Source organism: Medicago truncatula, chromosome 3, assembly GCF_003473485.1.
Source record: "Medicago truncatula cultivar Jemalong A17 chromosome 3, MtrunA17r5.0-ANR, whole genome shotgun sequence".
NCBI classification, from domain to species: domain Eukaryota; kingdom Viridiplantae; phylum Streptophyta; class Magnoliopsida; order Fabales; family Fabaceae; genus Medicago; species Medicago truncatula.
The window spans coordinates 43,797,234-43,817,038 of NC_053044.1; the positions used below are offsets into that span (position 1 = coordinate 43,797,234).

The window sequence follows — 19,805 nt, forward strand, 5'->3', positions numbered from 1 at the left end:
TCTGGTTTATTATTTGAACTGAGAAGGTTAGTTATTTACTCCTTTTGAGAGATCAGTTATTTACCTAATGTCTCAATTATATCATCTATCTATTTGTAAATGTATGTATGCATAGTCAGTCCAAAAGCTTCAAAGTTGTATACCTGTGAATGTAATTGGGAGATGTTTCAAATTTATGATGTCAGTTGGATTGTTGACATCTTTTTGGGTTTTGCCTTCTCAACTCTTGTTTGGCAGAATTTGATCTGCCCAATTTTATATGTCAATGAAGGTTGGTCTAGTTGGAGAGTATGTAACTTACAATCCACAGAGGCGAGAACATTTTTTGAGCTCTGTTCCCTTATATACTATTTTCTCCATTGAATATTTCTCCTTTCTGATTTTTTTAATTAGCATCTGTTGGACATTTTTTATTAAGACTTTTAGAAAGTTTTTGCGGTCTACTCATGGGCTGGGTAAGCTATGACAATTTTGGTGTCTTGGAACTAGGGATAGAAATAGGTCAGGCCGTCTGACATAAACCTATGGCATAGTCTATTTAAGGTCTAGCTCGGCTCGATAGGTTTAGTAACAAGTTCAAGTTTAGGATTTAAGAAAAAAACCTATTTACTTGGGATTTGTATGTTACGGATATATATTTTTTTTTTTTCCATATTGTATCAATTTATAAAAAAACATAATTTAAAGGTGATGCATGATTTTTGCCAGGCTTTTTATCTTTCAATCATGCCCTTAACGATTCCCTTGCAATAGAAAAAATATTTGTTATCTTACAAAAAAAAAATTATAAACAAATATGATAAAATAAACATACAATTGAACACAATAGAAAAAACGGAAAGTATTTTTTTTTTTTTCCACACACTCTATCTATTTCTAATAAATTTGACGCTTTATCTTTCTCCCATAACAAATAAGTTATACACTCTTCCTCTTTTCAACAAATTTCTATTTTTATGCATACAATCTATCTCTTTCCCACAACTAACAATTGTCAATAGTCGAAATGTTGTTCACATATTTCAATAATTGTAAATCAAAATAAAATAAAATTATTCCAACTTCACATTATTCAAAATTTAACTTTGTTTTTCACTTATGCAAAATTTAACTTTCATCCAACTCTTTTAATCAAAATTTAGGCTTCACTTATAGCTTCAACCAATATGTCACGTAGATTTGAATGTTAAGATTACTCCTTTGCCAGATTTTTAAACATTGATGCAAAAACATCATTAGCAAATCAACATATAATTGAATGTCCTTTTTTTCATCAGAATTGTTCTTCTATTTTCAACTTCAAGTTTTTAATAATTTTACTAATCTTATTTATAGAATTTTAACTCATGGATCCATTATTATAGGCAACAAAGTGAACCCATTAATATGCTAAACATGAAAAACATATGATCCACAATTATTTTGTGGTATCAAATTCACCCCTTATTACTTCAACCACTCAATCTATTTTATCCATTGTCATACCTTGGATTCCCAATTAAATCTTGTATTTACTTTCAAGAATCTACAAGTTAAGTGCTTTCTTTATATTGCATGTGTTTTTTGTTCCTTACATGATTGTATTTGGTTAGAATTCATTCACAATTATACAATTTAACATGGAAATGTATATAACAAATATTTAAAGCTAGTAATTATTTTATAATAAAATAAAATGCAACGATGGTTGTTTAGAAGAGTCGATTCTCATGTAGGTTGAATCTAACTGCCAATTGAAATGAGTTTCGGTGAGCATTGACTTCTTAAATCAAACTCAGCATCACACAATGTGTTTGATGTTCTTCAATAATCTCAAATACTTTAATAATTTAAAACCCATAACTTTGTTTTATGTATCAATCTACTTCCTTAATCTACTTTCCTACATCTGATAACAATTCATATGTTACCGTGAATCTCTAGCTGAACATGCAACTTGAATTAATATTCCAAACAACATGTTAAACATAGAAAACATATCATTCATGTTTATTTTGTGGTATAAACACAACCATTATTACTTCAATGATCCAATGTGTTTTATTCCCCACCTCTTGAATTTCCTCCAAAATCTTGCAGGTGCTTCATTTTCATTACTGGAGTTGCAATACTCAAAGTAATAATATATTAGTTTATTTATGCAATTTTATCTGAGTTTTTTTATATTGGAAATTTCTTTTGCAACTGTCATATATTGATACTTGTGAGTCTCAGGGAAAGTGGCCATACAAATCAAATTCAGTAGCCGAAAGATAAGTATAGTGTAACTAAAAATTATTCAATCCAAAAGTCAAATATTCTTGTAAACGATTCGGTTTTGGTCAATCTCATTCACTACGATTAAAAAAATTTAACATGTGTGTATGTATAACGTATAATATAATTAAAGGTAACATTCATGTTTCAATAAAATATTAAACAATGATAGTTGTGGGGTAGAAACAATTCTTACGTAAGTAGATGTTAACTTTCTTTTAGAATTGAGTTTGGATGAAAATTTGTTTCTAAAATTAAACTCATTATCAAATATATGTTTAAAATGTTGAATCACATTTTTTGGTATTATGTGTTTGAATCTTTAAAATCTTAAATACATCAATAATCTCGAACCCATAATTCTATCATCTTTATAATTCTCTTTCTTTAATCTATTTGATCTATTATGCCACTAGAAATCCACAAATGAACATGTAATTTGAATTTTATATTTTAAACATTTAACATGTAAAACTTGCAATTCATGATTATTTTGTGGTAGAAAACATACATTTTATTATTTCAACCAACCAATACGCTTTATTCCATACCACCCTCTAAATTCCCCCGTACTATTCATTCGTGCGAAACTCACATTAACAATATACAATTTCTTTTGAAGAAATATTTAATTAATGCAATTTTGTTCGAGTCTTCGATACTGAGAATTTCTTTTGTATATCCATATATTATTTATTTTTTCCATTTTTTGTGTTCACTCTTTTATTATGAGGGGAAGGGTCATTGGTAATTTAAATTTTTACGATTTGAATTTAATGAAGGTCTCACTAAAAAAATTATCTAGTAGTCTCTTGAACAATTCGCATTTTGATGGAACTTATTAATCACGAGCAAAGAATTTTACATGCATATGTTTACGTATGTTTATAACAAATATTTGTAGGTTACATTTTTTTTTTTTTTTATATTACCACAATAATTCAGCACATTAACAACATTTTTTTTTAATTATCATACTATCTTGCCATGTAGAAAGAAGTTTCAAAACTTTTTTAAATAAGCTTGATCAAAGAAAAATACAAAGAAAAATCCATGGAAACTTTTGCCATGTAAAAAAAAACTTATTGGTCCAAAGAAAAACTTATTGATCAAAGAAAAAAAAACTTATTTAGCTAAACTAAACTTTGTTAAAATTTTTTGCTGATATCTCTTCACTACAAAGTCAAAAGTGGATAACTATTGAAAAGGTAAAAACTCATTATTATCCAATACCAATATCAGTTTATTCAATTATTGTTCCACAAACCTACCTGCTTCTATGTGAGAGTATGTATATATATATATATATATATATATATATATATATATATATATATATATATATATCATGCAACTTCATTTTCCTGCATATTTTCGTTCTACGTTTTAATATTCTTCTCATTCTCATAATTTCAACACACCTTCATTGAACTTAATTTTTCTTCTTCATTTAATAATTTCAACTGATGAAAGTATGGGTAATTTCTTCGTAAATATGGCTTCAGGAAGTCGTGACTGCATTAGAAATGACACCAACTATAACTGTCATGTTTGTGGATATACAATCACTAGTAAAACATTTCAAAACCACATGAAAATACATCCAGGAAAATACAAGTGCAAACGGATTTATGTGGTAAAAGTTGACAGAGATTAACATGTGCAAAATGGAGATTGTAGTAAGAAATACGTCAATGTTATCTTCTAACCTCCTTTCATGTTTTATGTATTAGTGTTCTAAGAGTCAATATTGTCGTATTTTGTATTTTGTCTTTTTGAAGCAGTCATATTATGTATTTGTCGTTGTTTTATTTGAATATGTTAGTGTTCTATGAAGCACAGTCATTGTCGCATTAACATACCTGATAAATTCCATAATTTAGCGAGGCGTCTTTGTCAATTAGTATAACAAAATCATCTTTTAATAAAAGGTTCTGAAACTGAGTGAATATTGTACTTATAGACAGATCTGTTTCCTGTAGAAGTAACAACGATCATTGATCACCCTTACAAAAGAAACAATAATATAAATCTGAATAAATTAGTTGTAAAAAAAAATATAGATATTGTTAAAGACATTACGTATTTCACTGCATCAAAGCAACAACAATCAAACAATTATGAGTCAAAACACAAATACCAAACACATTAAAGAGAGAAAAGGAAAGAGGTTTGAATCCAAGTTTTTGAAATTTTAACAAGCTTTTTTAGTAGATCTATCTCTTTAACATTATATCCTAAAAAAAATATCCAAACCTTCGGAAATTAAAATTAAATATATTAAACATAAACAATAAAGGGACATTGACACACTAGAATGAATTCAATTCTTCATTTCCTGCACTATCTTCATAATCTATATACGAAGAACTCTCAAGTTCAACTGCTTAATTTTTTGAAAAAATAAAGAAATTCAGTACCATCGATTGCTCCGCTCCAAACAATTTTGTACTAAGTTTATGATCAAACTTACATTGTTCAACCGTATACAATTTGTAAAAAAAAAAATTATCACACCTTGGTCTATCATTATCTTACTCAACATTATTGGATAATAGATCATATTTATGTTACTCAAATTACACATAACTGTGTCCAAAAACAGCAGTGACAAATTTACCTTTTTGTTCTTTAGAGTGTTGTAAATACAAAAGTTGTGTAGGTTTGAGACTCGGCATTCATCTTGGTCACATTGTATGAATATCTTCTTGATAAAGTAATAAAGAAGACCATGATTTGCTTTCATCTGGGTTGCAACTTCAACTTGCTCTCCCGTGGGCGCAACTTCATGGAGCAGGAATGAATCTACATTAGGGTTTTTATTTATACAATAAATGTACTAGGGTAATCTAATATTTTCACAATCATTGGCTTAAGCAATGAACAATAAATCAACACGAACATGCATATACAAAACAGTTGAAAAGATTATGTTTTCATGAGTATAAACATGTAAAATCCTGATGTGATGATATACTGATCCGAATTTATTATGTTGATTGTTAAATATAATATATAATACCCATAATACCAACCTGCATTTCTTAGTTCTTCCTCCATATAATACCCATAATTTCCAATCCTTTCAAGGTCAAAGCGGTGTTCAACTTCCATAGGAACTTTTTAAAAAGAATTGTAGTTGAGTGGAACCATTTTAGTTTGATTAAACACAAAAACTGCAGGCTTTCGAAAAATCGGTAAAAAGTTTAAAGGATGTATTGAAAAGGAGGTCATGGTTGACCTTATGGACGAAGTAGAATTTTTGTGGTAGAAAACACCCCCCCTATTATTTTAATCATATAATGTTTAATCCCTCACCACCCCATGAATTCCCATCAAATCTTGTAAATAAGTTGTTTTGATGATTTTTGCTTATTTAAGTGTAAACCATGAATTGATGAGTGATTTATGTTGGAACATGTTTAAATTCACTTCTTGAATGTTTATTTATGTTTATATGTTGATGGGGTTTGAATTGGTGTGGTTGTTTGTGAAGTTTAAATGAAAATGAGAAAATACAAACTTTTGGTGAAAAATGAACTAGATGATGATTTTGATGTGAATTGAGGTTGTGATTTCATGTTTGTTGTTGTTTTGATTGCCTTTGGATGTATGATAACTAATAATCAAGTTTGAGGAACGAATTTGCGACAAAGGAGATCGAAAATGGGGTTTTTGAGTGAAAAATTGATGGGTTCCCGAGAGGGAAACCCAAAATTTGGGCACACCCTTATGGTCCAATGACATCACCCGTGATTTTTCCGTTTCTGAGTGCTTGGGGGTCGATCCGGACTTCCTAAATGATTCTTTTGATGTATTTAACTGTTGTTATCCTTTCTAAACCTTTGAAAACATCAAATGAATTAGAGGGTAAATCGGTAAAATTACCTCCGACATCCATTGATACCACATGCATGTAGAGTCGTGTCTAGGGAATTACATACACATGGGTTATGTGAAATATGTGCCTTGGTGAAACTATATGTTGGTGAATTTGGCGTAACTTGTGAAGTTGTGTACTTGAACTTTAATGAATGAAGATGCTTGGACACTTGATTATTGTAAATGACATGATGATTTGATTATTTTAATTATTCCACTTGTTGACAGCTTGAAGGAATGATATGACTGTTTATGTTTATGTGTATCTTGAAATCCTTGAATGCTATTTACTTGGTTATACCTTAATTATGGAATGTTATCTAACCTCCAGTGGTTGTTTGATTGACCGTCTACCTTATTCGCATGTATGGGTCGACGACGTGCATAATTAGTTGCTTCGCTTTGCAATGAGTATGCTTGAGGCTAGCTTTGGGGCTACCCCGTCTTTTGCTTTTGGAGTCTTAGTGTGTCGGGCTCTGATTATGATGTTTGTCTGTTGTTATTTACATTTTATGACTTTATGAGATTTATTCACTCAATATGTTGAGATTGGAGATTTATTTTGGTGATGTATTATGAGATATGTGGCATGACTACTTTGAAGATTTTTATTATTTTTTGATGAGATATTATGATATTATTTCGCTCTAATGTTTTGAAAAATTATTTTTGCATGTTTGGACTTATAGAAGAAGTAGCATCTAAATCCTTTATATGATTGTATTATTGCGTGGTTTATCGTTTTAAGGGTTTAGAGTGTTACATTGGGTTTAATGAATTGCCGTGTAGATAAAAGTTAATGTACATTAGAAATGAGTTTTGATTAGAATTAATTTCTAAAATCATTATCAACATCAAACACATGTTTAAAATGTTGAATCACATTTTCTTAACACCATGTTTTTGAGGTCTTTCAATAATATCCGATAATAATATCAAAACCATAACTCAATCAACTTCATTAATCTCATTCTTTAATCTACTTTCGTCAAAATAGCCGAGCGTGAGTTAACTCATGTAGATGTATTTTCAGCGTGAGTTAACCCACGCAGATGTATTTCTTAACGAAAACGAGCAAAAGCAGATGGAAGAAGAGCAATTCTCAAAAGACTAAGAGGTAAAAACCTGACCCAATTAATCCACACAACTGAAGTTTAGAGAGCCCAAACCCAATCCACATGGGGTTTATGTATGGTGCAACCGTGAAGGCTAGCGCACCACTCTCAAACTATATTGTAGAGAACTTTGGATTTGAGAGGAGGAGGAGGTTGCAACAATGTATTTCTTATATTTAACTAGTGTCAAATATTCCCCTATGTAACTATATCTGACCAATCAGTTTACAAACTTTTGGGTTGAGTTTATTCACCGACAAGCAAATAAGATAGTTCAAGCTCTTGCAGGAGAGGCTGCAATATCATCTAGTCCCACTATCCATTTTAATGTTCCCTTGTATTAACAATATTATTATTAATGAAATGCTATAAACAACAAGTTCCTTAAAAGAAAAATATATTCATGCTACATAGTCATGTGAAATTTTAGAAAGACTCCAAATTAATTGAAGATAATTTTGATTGCAATGATTTAAAATGAATTTCTTGTATCAAAAAACATGTCATGAAATTGTCTTTATCAAACATGATATGCAACGGGGGGCGGAGGGACAAATAACTTACGGGTGAAATAAAGTAGCCATGGTTACGTTCTTGATCTAATTGATTTTTAGCTTTTAATAGTTTTACACATAACCAAAACTAGTGTCACACATAACAAGCAACAATCCTTACAAGAAAGCATTGTTTCAATATCAATAATATACACATTGCATAGTGTTTGCTAATTGAATGAATACACACAAATTTGCCTCTTCTTTTCTTTTGACAACGAAGGAAGATGGCACCCTGGACTGTTTCAGTACTTGGTACAATGAAATTTTGGAGACAAACCACTTACATGCACACCTTGATTTTCCTCCTATCTCATTCTAGAATAAGTGCAATCTCAGTACTAATAACTAACATCACCAAGCAGTAAGGGAGAAATAAAAAAGAATCCCCCTTCTATTTCAACAAAAATAAAAAGATAGGGCATGGTTTCTCATAAATTTTTATCTACAACACAAAAATTTCTTTCATGTATTTACTTATTCAACCATTTCTTGGCAACCATGTGTGTACGTACGTACCTCACTAGTACCGCTTAAGCAAACTTCTAATATGAACAAAGCACCAAGTTTTGAACAATGTTTTGTGCTTTCTCCAGCCATCAAAATGTTTAGCAATCACCTTTCTATAACTAGGCCTCTGCTGAACCAAAATCCAATACTCGGCAATGTTTGGCCTCACAGTTACGTACTCATTCTCTAAATCCAAAAGTTTTAAACGAGCTAAAATCGGAATGAGCATCACATCAGCCATGCTAAACTCTTCACCTGCCAAATAAGGTGTTTCACTCAGTTGTCTTTCCGCATCATCAAGCAATCTAACCAAATGCTCCTCACTCCTTCTCAAAACATGAGGGTCTTTCAACTTTTCTTCAGTTTGATAGGCTTCTCTTAACTTTCTATGGTATGCACCTGCTAATTCAGGGGATTCCGACATACGAGCAATCACCACACGCCTTAAGAACTTGGAAACGTAAACTCGGTGTTTCTCTGGTATATGGGAGAGGGAAAAATATTTAGGATCCCACTCTTGTATCCTCTTCATCCATTCAATCACTTCACTCCTATTGCTACTGATATCCTCAGACCCTGCGGAGACTACAGCAATTCTTTCTATGTACCTGAAAAATCCATAGCACTGTAAGACATCTGTGTGTGACAGAAGTACTTAAAACATATATTCAACTTCAACATTTCATTCTTAGTGGGCAGAACGCTCAGCGATTAAGCTTTTATCGAGAATTAATAGAAACCACTTTATATACAATGTAGCATATACAAAATAGGCTGCTTCAAGGTCATGGGAATCCGTTTAGAAAGTAAAGTCGAATATGCAGAAAGCGGCTTTGATAGCAATCAAATTCTGATTTTTTTATTTTAAAAAAAAAAAAAAAAAAAAATACTCTATGGTTAATCTACAATGATGAATAAATCTTCAAAATGAAGTTTATCAAATTATAAATATCTATACAAGTCAGTGATGACAAAATAATGAAGAAGGTTTGAAGGGAGCATACTTACTGAATTATATCAATAGTCTTGTAAATGATGTGAGAGCCGTTTTGGAAAACAGGGAGGCTTCCACTCGGATTCATCTGAAAGAATAAGGAATCCAAATTCTTGCCAGTTACAGGATTGGTATGGAAAGATGTATAATCAATGCCTTTTTCTTCCAATGCAAGTCTCACCTTCTGGCTGTCCAAATCAAACGGATGATGATATAACTGCATTTTATTATCACAACCTAGGAAGTTGCTGATAGGTATTTGTTCTAAGAGTTAAATTTTTTATAACTGAACCAACACCAAAAATCACTCAGAACATTGGAATCTGCAAAACAATGAACGATATCCAAGTTGTCAAAAAACTGTTTTCGCCTTTTCGGTCATAAAGGAAAGCGCAAGAGAATCAATACGAGAAAATGTAAGAAAGATTCAAGAAAAAGATATAACCATATTTCACTAGTCACTCTAAGTAAATAGAAATTTGGAAGGAATGTTGTAACATGATCCAAAATGTGACAGAAGCTTATAACTATAAGTAAGAACTGACATCATAATTAAAAATTGATGTATAAATGAATGGTACAGAAAAAGTGAAAACCACATATTGAAATATCAAATATGTAATAGTACTATGAATTCCAATAACAGAAATTTGACATGCAATCTTGATTTGACATACTAACATGGAAAGGGCATTACTAACTAAAATTTCAACATACATACGACCTAATATAAAGAGTAATGAAAAGTGAACACTAAAGAAGCTTCTGAGAACGTTGAACAATAAACAACTACTTATCCAATATTCAACATCTTTGATAAATTGAATCAATCCAATTGAAAAAGTAATTTCAATTTACAAAAACAAGACGGTTAATAATAATAAAATCATCAAGAAGATAATATTATCTGATAAAGGGTTTGTTAAAGTATCTAGAGGATTCACAAGCAAAACAAAAAACAATTAATTCAGAGATTGAAAACTATATAATATATAAAAAAAGTTGGAGAAATCAAAACCGATAAAACACAAGTGAAAGCACAAGATAAGATAGGTATGAAATGATAAAAAGCAGAGAGAGAGAGAGAGAGAGAGAGAGACATACCCAGAAGAAAAAAGAAGAAAGGTTTTAGGGATTGAAAGTGGAGAGAGTGAGAAAAAGAAGTTTCTTTTGAGTTTGGCAGAAAACGATGAAACAAAGTGCGATATAGAGACAGACAATAGGAAATTACCTACGCAATATAACATGTACGTGTACGAACCATTATAACTGTCACCGTCGTGCAATTTTTTTCTTTTTTTTTTCTTCTTCTTCTTTTAAATACACCTTTGACTCTCAATAACAGTTCTAGTTCCTTCCTCTTTTAAAAAAATAAATTAATTCTAGTTCCTACTTATACTTAAATAATTATTTTTTAACAGCTTTTTCTCTTACATTATTTTCTTACTTATTTTCTCTTTTGTTCTAATATCTCATTTTTTTTTTAAATTTTGATTGTCTAAAAAATTATCGTATAAATGAATGTTCAAATAACATATCTCTTGAAAAAAAATTAATTATAATATCTATCTCCATGAATTTATTTAGTTGATAGATATGGCATGAAGGGGTTGGAATTGTCCCGTAAACACAACTTAGTTGATAATTGTAAGAACAATATTATATAGGATCGATGTTTAAACCTTAAATGCTTCATATTTTTATTTTTTTTGTGGTATCTGAGGTTCAAACCTCGAACCTTATATATATCATACGTTGTTCTTACCAACTAAACTAAGCTCACATAGATTTCATTTTTACATATTTAAAATGCATAAGTTCTAAATACTATAATTAATTTGTAGCCATAAACTACTTAACTAAAGAATATATTCCTCTCAAAGTCCAAGTTGGTTCCCTATTTTTCAGGGCACTTTTCAGCATTTTATATTTTGGTAGTAGCTTACAATTTTCTTCTAAATATATGCTAAAGTGGTACAATTAATTGATGTGGCATGCCGGCATGAGTTCATCTAAAAACAATTACTTTCAGCTCTTTTATATTAATTTTTTCTTTTCAAATGTCCTCAATTTTCAATACAAATAACACATGTAATAAATAGATAAGAATAAATTTAAATATTAAAAAAAATATAACAAACACGATAAAAATACATATGTTTGTTTTTTTGCTTTATCATTTAAAAAGTGTAACAAACTAGATGAGTATATTTATACTTACTTTTTCATTATCCAAGTTATATCCTTAAACAATTTTTTCTATAATAAAGATTGTTGTTGGTGTCATTAAAAAAAGAATTTAGATTATATTTTTTTTTATATTGTTGGTGTCATTAAAATAGATAATCATGGTTAGTTTTTATATTTTTAGTTTTAATCAAAATCAAAATTTCATAAAAAAAAATATCATTTATAATTTTCAAACGTTATAGCAATCAAAAGTTCATAATTTTCAAACATTAACACAATAAAAAGAGCGGAAAGACAAGCACTGACACGTGAATATTGGGGTTGGATTTTTTATTTTATTTTAAAGAAGTAAAGTAAAATAAACTCATTTCATTAATAATAAAATATGACATAAAATTATGAATTTGAAAACTAATATAAAAAAACATGCCCTATCTTCTTTAAAAAAAAAATGATGCCCTAGCTAATAGGTGGGCAACATTATTTCCTTGTCTTCTTCCTTCAAAAATAAATAAATTATTAACTTGTTTTTTAACGAAACTAATATTAGTAGTTTTGAAAATTTCTAAGTGAATGGATTAAGCAAATGATTATTTTTAAAAAATCGAAAATGTAAGAAAGTCTTTAGATAAAAAGAGAAAACGAAGGCAAATGTTTCAATGCGCGTTTGAGAGTACCTTTAAAGAAAAATAAAAGAATGAGGTAAAAGGAAAATTTGAAAATAACAACGAGGTTAAGGAAAATGGATCAATGTTGATAAGGTCGTTCATTCATAGTTTTTCAAAACTAATGCTAACTCTCTCTCTCTAATTATTTCCTTAAAAAAAAAAAACTTTCTCTCTAATTATGTTGATCCACTTTTAAAAGTTCTTAAAGGTGTGCAAAAGATGGAGACAACTCATGACTTTCTAAGTCGTGAAGTTGCACAAAAGGATGCTTGCAAATTATTTGCAAATACATAAATGCTTGCAAATACACTTGGTGTTTTATCTCAATCTTCATTTGACCCTGGAGGAGTTTATTTTATTTTATTAGTACCATCTTGACTTGCTTTGTTTTCTTCATGTAGGTTGCCTCCCCACCAAATTTGAGGATAATTTTTTTTAAGAGGTAGAAAATCAAATCAATGCTTCTAAAGGAATGAAGATTTGTATCAATTTGAGGAAATATAGATTTTTAATATTTCTTTGTTTGTTTAAAATTTGCTAGTAACATGTGAAAAACTTGTAATTGTGTGTTTATTCTTGCAGCTTATATCCTTGACTTTTTAGTCATGTCAAGAACATAGATGTATTTGCAATAAATTCTTCAACGAAGATTAGATGCCACTAAACAACAATGAAAATTCATATGGATAACATGGTAACAAAAAAATGTTTATTAAACTCTATTATAAATGAATGATCTAGGAAAATAAAAGTTTAACTTTATTATTACTATCCCGACCCATTTTTAAACCTATAAATATAATTCAGAAACATTTAAAAATATTAATACAAATGAAATAAACTGATGGTGGGTGTAACAAAAAATAAATAAACTGATGGTTTGAGGTGCATGGAACTTGGAAGTTATTGGGGGAGGTGGGGGGGGGGGGGGTGCGCTTAGAGAAATAGAATAAAATTTTGCAAAGAAACCGGATGATAAAGACCAAACGAAAGTAGCATAAGCCCAATAGCAACATGGATTTGAAAATTGCTGTTTCCAGATCAAAAGTTGCTAGGAAACACCACAAAATTATTAAAAGTTGCAGTTAACTGTCGATGGATTTTAACCGACGGTAGTTAACTATCAATGAAATTTGGGGTTAAATTTTTCATTTTATGGTGTTTCTTAGCATTGTATGAAATGTGAAAGGCAATTTTCTATGGATTTTTCTTGCTTAAGCACATGATGGATCCGTAAGATTTTTTCCACAGGTCATACAACAAAATTCAAAATCGCCAAAGAGGGAGTGCTATGAACATTTTATTCTTAAAACTCTCTCTAACACCTACCCGTCTTTATATGTATATAGAATAAGAGATTAATTTTCATAAACCGACGGTGTAAATGTTTTTTAGCACATGCATTTAATCAAATCATATCAAATAGATATTTTTAAAGATATTTTACAAACTAACATATCACTGACAAGTTTAATCTCTAAAAATAACACATTAGCTTTAGACAATATGTTTATTTCATTTGATTTATCTTTTTACTTCTTTTGAACTAATTTTTTTTTTCTTTACTAAATTACACATTTAAGTTGGTTCCTCCTAAGTTTAATTCCTAACTCCTTCCCTGCTATATATTCATTAAAGGGTCCTGCTAATCGGTACCCCCGGGGCACTGGTTAAGCATACCATAAAAGAGAATTATTACCATAAAAGAAAACTGTTTTTGACTTTATTATCAATTAATTACACAATTTTAATGCATTAACTACTATATAATTTCTTTTTTCATATCCTTAATCAGTGCCCCGGAGGCACGGGTTAGCATTTCCCTTCATTAAATCCATAGGATGAGTGGTGAGAAAACTTGTGGAATCCAAATTTATGTCCCATTAAAATGCACATTTAACTTATAACCAAAATGAATGTTCTCAATTAACCACTACCTAACCTATCTTACACGTCTTGTGTTGTTGAAAACAAAAGCTCGAATAAATCACGTTGAATGCATGTCATTTGGAACTGGCTTGTGCAGTTTGCTGTGCGTGAGGGTTTGAACTTGCCTTCAAATTGGTGCCGTTGATAGTTGATGCCAAATTTTGAACTTGATTCTACTCAAAATAAATAAATTCTCATATCATTCAATTTGATCTCTCAAACGGCTTTGTTTGGTCCTACAACTATAATGGCATCAACTAATTATAAGAAGTGGGGAACTATAAACAAACAATGAAGAATTTTTTATTTTATTTTTTTCATTTTTCTTGTGTTTATATTTTAAACTTTCGAAAAGAAAGGAAAGAACCAAATTTTATATTTTCTTTTCATCTTTTCTGTTTATTTTGTTGTGTATCAGAAACAAATATTTGTTTTTTTAGTGATATGTGGTTGGTTATAGTAATAAGGGATTCATACACTTCAAGTAAGTAGGTTATGGTTCAATCTCTGACCCTTGTATAGTGAAACAATTCGATTTAGAGGAAAAAACTTAGCTTGTCCAATAAATTATTTTCAACTGAGATTAGTTATTATTAAACGGTAGGGTTATTCTCTCGAAGCGGAGGAAAGCAACATTTTATTTTTGAAGGTTGATTGGCTGAAGTTGAGAAAGTTTCCATGCGTAGCATTTTAAGATTCTCTTCCACCCCACTTCAATGATACCATATGATGCAAATTGGAATACATTATTTTTTGCATAAGTTCCTCCATCTTTACATTATTTTAATTTGAAAAAAAAAGAAGAAGAAGCTCATATTAGAAAATCTGTGTCTAAAATTGAAGTTCTTGTTTAATGGTCCTCTACGACCTTCTGTTACGAAACACGGAAATTGAATAATTTGAAGTGAGCATGCACTGAGCTATTGTTTAAAAAAAGTAACTAAATTATTTAAAATTTAAGTGTGGGTTTACAATTACAAACTTCTTGATAGAATAATATCTAGATGGTCAATAGAATCGGTAAGAAAAAGAAAATAGATAGATCAATAATCGATGTAGTATGTGGGAGGAGTATATATTCTTCATTGTTCTGTATTATTTTTTTTTGTTAATAATAATCATTGTTTTGGATACCGTAGATGCCTTTACCTTTCTCTCCTTATATATAAGGCTTATTCGATCACCCAATCCCTTAACTTAATTGATTATCTTAATTTGGTCCCATAATTATAATTTGTATCAATTTGATCCCCTGTATTTTGCTCCGTTATTAGTTTTAGTCATTTTTGTTAGTTTCTCTCAAAAAAACATTAACAGAAATCACTAAAACTAGTAACGGAACAAAACATAGGGATCAAATTGGTACAAATTATAGTTAGGAGACCAAATTGAAACAATCAATTAAGTTAAGGGACCAAGTGATTGAATAACTATATATAATTATAGGCTTATTTGATCTAATGGTTCCCTAAATAATTTCAAGTTTTCATTTTGGTCCTAAAATTAATAAAATGTACGTTTAAGTCCCTCATTTTTTTCTCCGTTTGCCAAATAAATCCTTCGGTGTTAAGTTTAACCTAAAATGTCTATGGTGAACCAACATTATAGATAGTCCACCATAGACCCTATTAATTTCTTGGCTTAATTTGTTGTTTTTTTATTAATTGAAGGATGAATTATTTTGGTGACCGGTGTACACGAGGAAGCAAGATGATTATGATGGTACTGTGTTGTTGTTCTTCTAGCAATTGAAATGTTGTTGTTCTTGTAGCAATTGAAGGTGTTTTAGAAGTTGTGTTGTAGAATTCGAAAGAAGAGGTTGTTGTTTTTGAATTTTTTTTCTGGATTTTGTATAATGTTGTTGAATGTATGATGATGAACTATAGTGAGGAAGAAGAAGATGAAGAAAAGAGAAATTAATTTTGCCTTTTTATAGTAGCCACTTAGGATTTGCCACGTGGACTCTTACTAACGGAAAGGCTATTGTTTTGACGGAAGAGATTTATTTGACAAACAGAGAAAAAAGTGAGGACCAAAATGTACTTTTTATTAAATGGAAATTAATTGAGAGATCAATGGATCTAATAAGCCATAATTATATGTATTTTTTTTACAGATATAATTATATATGTTGACCAAAAGTTTTGGATGGATCATGATGAACATGCAATATACGCCGTCCATGCGATCAAGTTGAATTTGTTACAAGATTATTTATTATTCTATAATAATAAAAAAGTCACTAACATCATGCTACATATATAATTGTAAAATGCTGCATATATTTTTTTTCTCTTTTCTCTTTCCCTTTCCGGAGTCGTTATCAAAACTTTAATTTTCTTCTTCTATATTTTACATAAAGAATGGTGGTTTATGGTCAATTTTTGACCCAAATCATCCATATAACCCATTTTCTTCTAAGTGATTTTCACATCTATTTTGTTTTTTATTTTGTGATTTTGTCATCTTAATGCGACGTTGGTTTGTTTGTCGTCTTTGTACGGCGTTGTTTGTTTTTTAGATTCGTTTAGGTATTTGTTCAGTTTAGATTGTCAGATCAGCTTCAATCCATACAGATCAAATCAATGGACTTTGGCGTCATCTACATATTGCATATCAGACATGAATATTTTAGAGATTTGATTACAATCATATGTGTAAAATTTTGTACTTTGTCGTTTTATGCTATTAACATGGATGTTGTGAGTTTGTTCGCAGATGCATCCTTTTTTATTTTTAACGAATTTGCATTGTATCGATGTACTATATCAATTTGAATAAATATATATCACATCTAAGAAAAATATATATATTTTAAGAGATGTCCAACTCCTTAAATAGATTTTAGCTATTTGAAGAAATTAGTCTCAAGATAACTTTACATTACATTGTGTCATTATCATGGAAAGTAAACACACCAACTGACAAGCTAAGTTTCACTGTCATTGAGAATTTGCAAATTTATAAAATTGAGTGTGAGGTTTCGATGGGACTTTGGTTTGCAATTCCTGTTATCACCCGTTTCCTTTTTGGTTGACATGTCGTTTTGGTTTTCCAAACCCCATCATAACAGTCATTACATTGCCAGGAACTACTCATCTAGACATATATCATTGCATGTAACTGCCTTCACAGTAGTAAATTCTAAGCTTATCTTCCCTTCAATTAGGTATGATACTTGAGCAACATTCAAGTACTGTTTGTTCCACAAGTTACCTAGAATTGTCTTTGCATTTGGGTACTGTTGAGAGTGATCTATGTCCAAATAAACCATGTTTGAAAGACTTGATTAATTAAGCTATAAAAGAAACTAATTGTGTCCTATTAATGTTTTAATTCTTTTGTCTTAACCTACCGATCAACCGTAGGTAAAGTTTAATAAATAATTGTTTTAGTGGAGATTTAAACTCGAGTTGTTCCTAACAATTTATCATGAAAAAACTCATTAATGGATTGTTATTTTTTTGTTCAGGTGGTTTTATTAAAGTTTTAATTAGTATTTTATTGAAAGATAGATAGACCCTTTCATTTTGTGTTCATGTTTGAATGAATAGATTGATTTGTTTGGTAAGCAATGCTATATTAATCTCTAATCCTCTCCGCGTGTTGCTTGTAATTGCCGATTTAGGTAGTAGTACCAATAGCATCCTAATAATTAGGCCCTCATCATTAATATTATAGCATTGAAGACTATGTGAAAGGGACCATGTTTTGATGTGAGTCAAATATGCAAGTAAAATAGCCATATGGTTTGTTTTTAGAGATGGGGCATGATCTTCTAGATTATAAATTACTTGAATTCTTTTTGGAAAAAGAATGGTTTTCAAGAAAAATGTTAGAAAATAAAAAACAACAAACTCATGAGAAATAAAATTAGTATTTTGCATAAACCTAAATTTATGGTAAAGCAAGTGGTGGGTGCAAACTTCCCAAGTAAAAAATATCAAGTTTAGTGAGATTGTTTGCCCCCCCTCTCCATGTTAGAGCACATGGGTATTAACCCCACAAATTCACCTCCATGGATTTCGATTTCGTCTTGGTAATGTATACGATCTCCACCATCATAATTGGATTATAGACTTTTTTTTTGTTGAGGGAATTGGATTATAGACTAAATGGCTCTTTTTCTGTGTTATATATATATATATATATATATATATATATATATATATATATATATTTATCAAATATACATAAATTGGAGTTCATTATTAATACGATGCTAACTTTCTTGTAGTGCACAAGTTAAATAATCAAATGCAGAAATAAAATATTGGAAAACGTGAATTTAATATCATGAAATTTCGAATATTTATTTTTTCAATATAAAAAACTTTTTTCTCAATTTCATATTTAGCTCTTTGACTTACGTCCTTAGGACACAAGTTAATATGATTTTAAAAATTAAAATAGCGATAAAAAACTAATAAGGTTATACACGCGACTTTATAAGTAGGTATTTAAACCAAATGCTTTGATGATATTACGATTTTGATTAATTAATATTTACATGTATGGTATATATAAATGAAATCCTTGATACAATTTGGTAAGTTGTAATCCTATCCGAAAAAATACTTGGTATTGTAATTTTTTACATAATAAAAGATTCTATTGGTATACTAGCATATGATGATTAAAAACAATTAGGATCCTTCGAATCCTCTCCTTTCACTCCTTGAAAATAGACGTTCTAACCATAATAATTGATTACACTCATGATCATTTAGCAAAGAGAAATGATATTTGAATAACTATTTTTAAACAATTTTTGTGACAATTTTCTCTCTCATACTCATATTATACTTTTATTCTGTCTCTTTCTTTTTCTCTCTCTATTGTTATTATCCAATAAGAAGAGAGGAAAAAAGGTTGTCAATAGAGTTGTTTGATTTTGGTTGTCCAAATATCACCCCTCTTTAGCAAAATAGAGCAAGACCAATCTTGTAGCTCAAGGGCCCTTTTATCTAAACACATTAAACTAATCCCTTAGGTGAAAACATATATCATCAAACGCATGAACGAACCCTAAATTCTTTAAAACAACTGGATAATTATATATCCCTAAAACAATATCTAGTGAACATATATTATTATATGTCTGTAGGGTGAAAATTATCATATGGCTCTTATAAGCTTATTACACCGTAATTGATAGATTTCACAGTAACTTGTATTACAAGTAAACTCCTAACTTGGACTAATTACTAGTCTAATACAAGAGTCCTAATAATATCCTCCCCTAAACTGAACAACGGTGGATAAACTGAAAAAACTGCACAACTTCGGTGGTAGAGTTTCACTCAAATGATCAACCTGCACAATTGAAAAACTATTAAATATATGGTTAGTAGATAAACCAAAAGCATAAACATCTAATTCATTCAATAAATCAAAAATTGTAATTTATTTAAAATAACTCTAAATTAAACATTAAATTATTAAAAATAAACTAAAAACTTGATTAAAAAGATTCTAAAACTACTAACTATTGAAGAATCAAACCCACTTGGATTGGTTTGATGGTGTTAACCTAGGACTTTGAAGTTTGTTCTTCCTCAAAGTTAATTGACCTTTTAATATACACAATGTTTGAAAAATGACATTGTAAAATAAAAAACACGTTTCTAACTTTGTAATTTAAGATTCTCATCATTTTTTATCCTATAATATACGCATAATTCAAAAAAGTGATCTAGATGTTGAT

General features: G+C 29.8%; 1 protein-coding gene across 2 annotated transcripts; it reads right to left on the reverse strand.

The window, feature by feature from the left end:
- Positions 1–7,901: 7,901 nt before the first annotated feature.
- On the reverse strand, positions 7,902–10,568 carry LOC25489709 (glutathione S-transferase TCHQD). Of its 2 annotated transcripts, XM_013605864.3 has the most exons (4): positions 10,416–10,568; positions 9,493–9,634; positions 9,326–9,399; positions 7,902–8,925 (listed from the first exon to the last, which is right to left on the reverse strand). In XM_013605864.3, exons 2-4 carry the CDS (start codon positions 9,532–9,534, stop codon positions 8,331–8,333), a joined length of 711 nt encoding a protein of 236 aa, XP_013461318.1. In that variant the 5' UTR covers positions 9,535–9,634; positions 10,416–10,568; the 3' UTR covers positions 7,902–8,330. The 2 variants fall into 2 exon arrangements, with proteins under 2 accessions (XP_013461318.1, XP_013461317.1); XM_013605863.3 differs by having other exon boundaries at positions 9,326–9,634.
- Positions 10,569–19,805: the final 9,237 nt, after the last annotated feature.

Excerpts from the sequence above, each read along its gene's own strand:
- LOC25489709 (XM_013605863.3), bottom strand. The coding sequence starts at position 9,534 with ATGCAGTTATATCATCATCCGTTTGATTTGGACAGCCAGAAGGTGAGA. Across the intron at positions 8,926-9,325 it reads AAGACTATTGATATAATTCA|GTACATAGAAAGAATTGCTG; the intron begins GTAAGTATGCTC and ends TGGATTTTTCAG.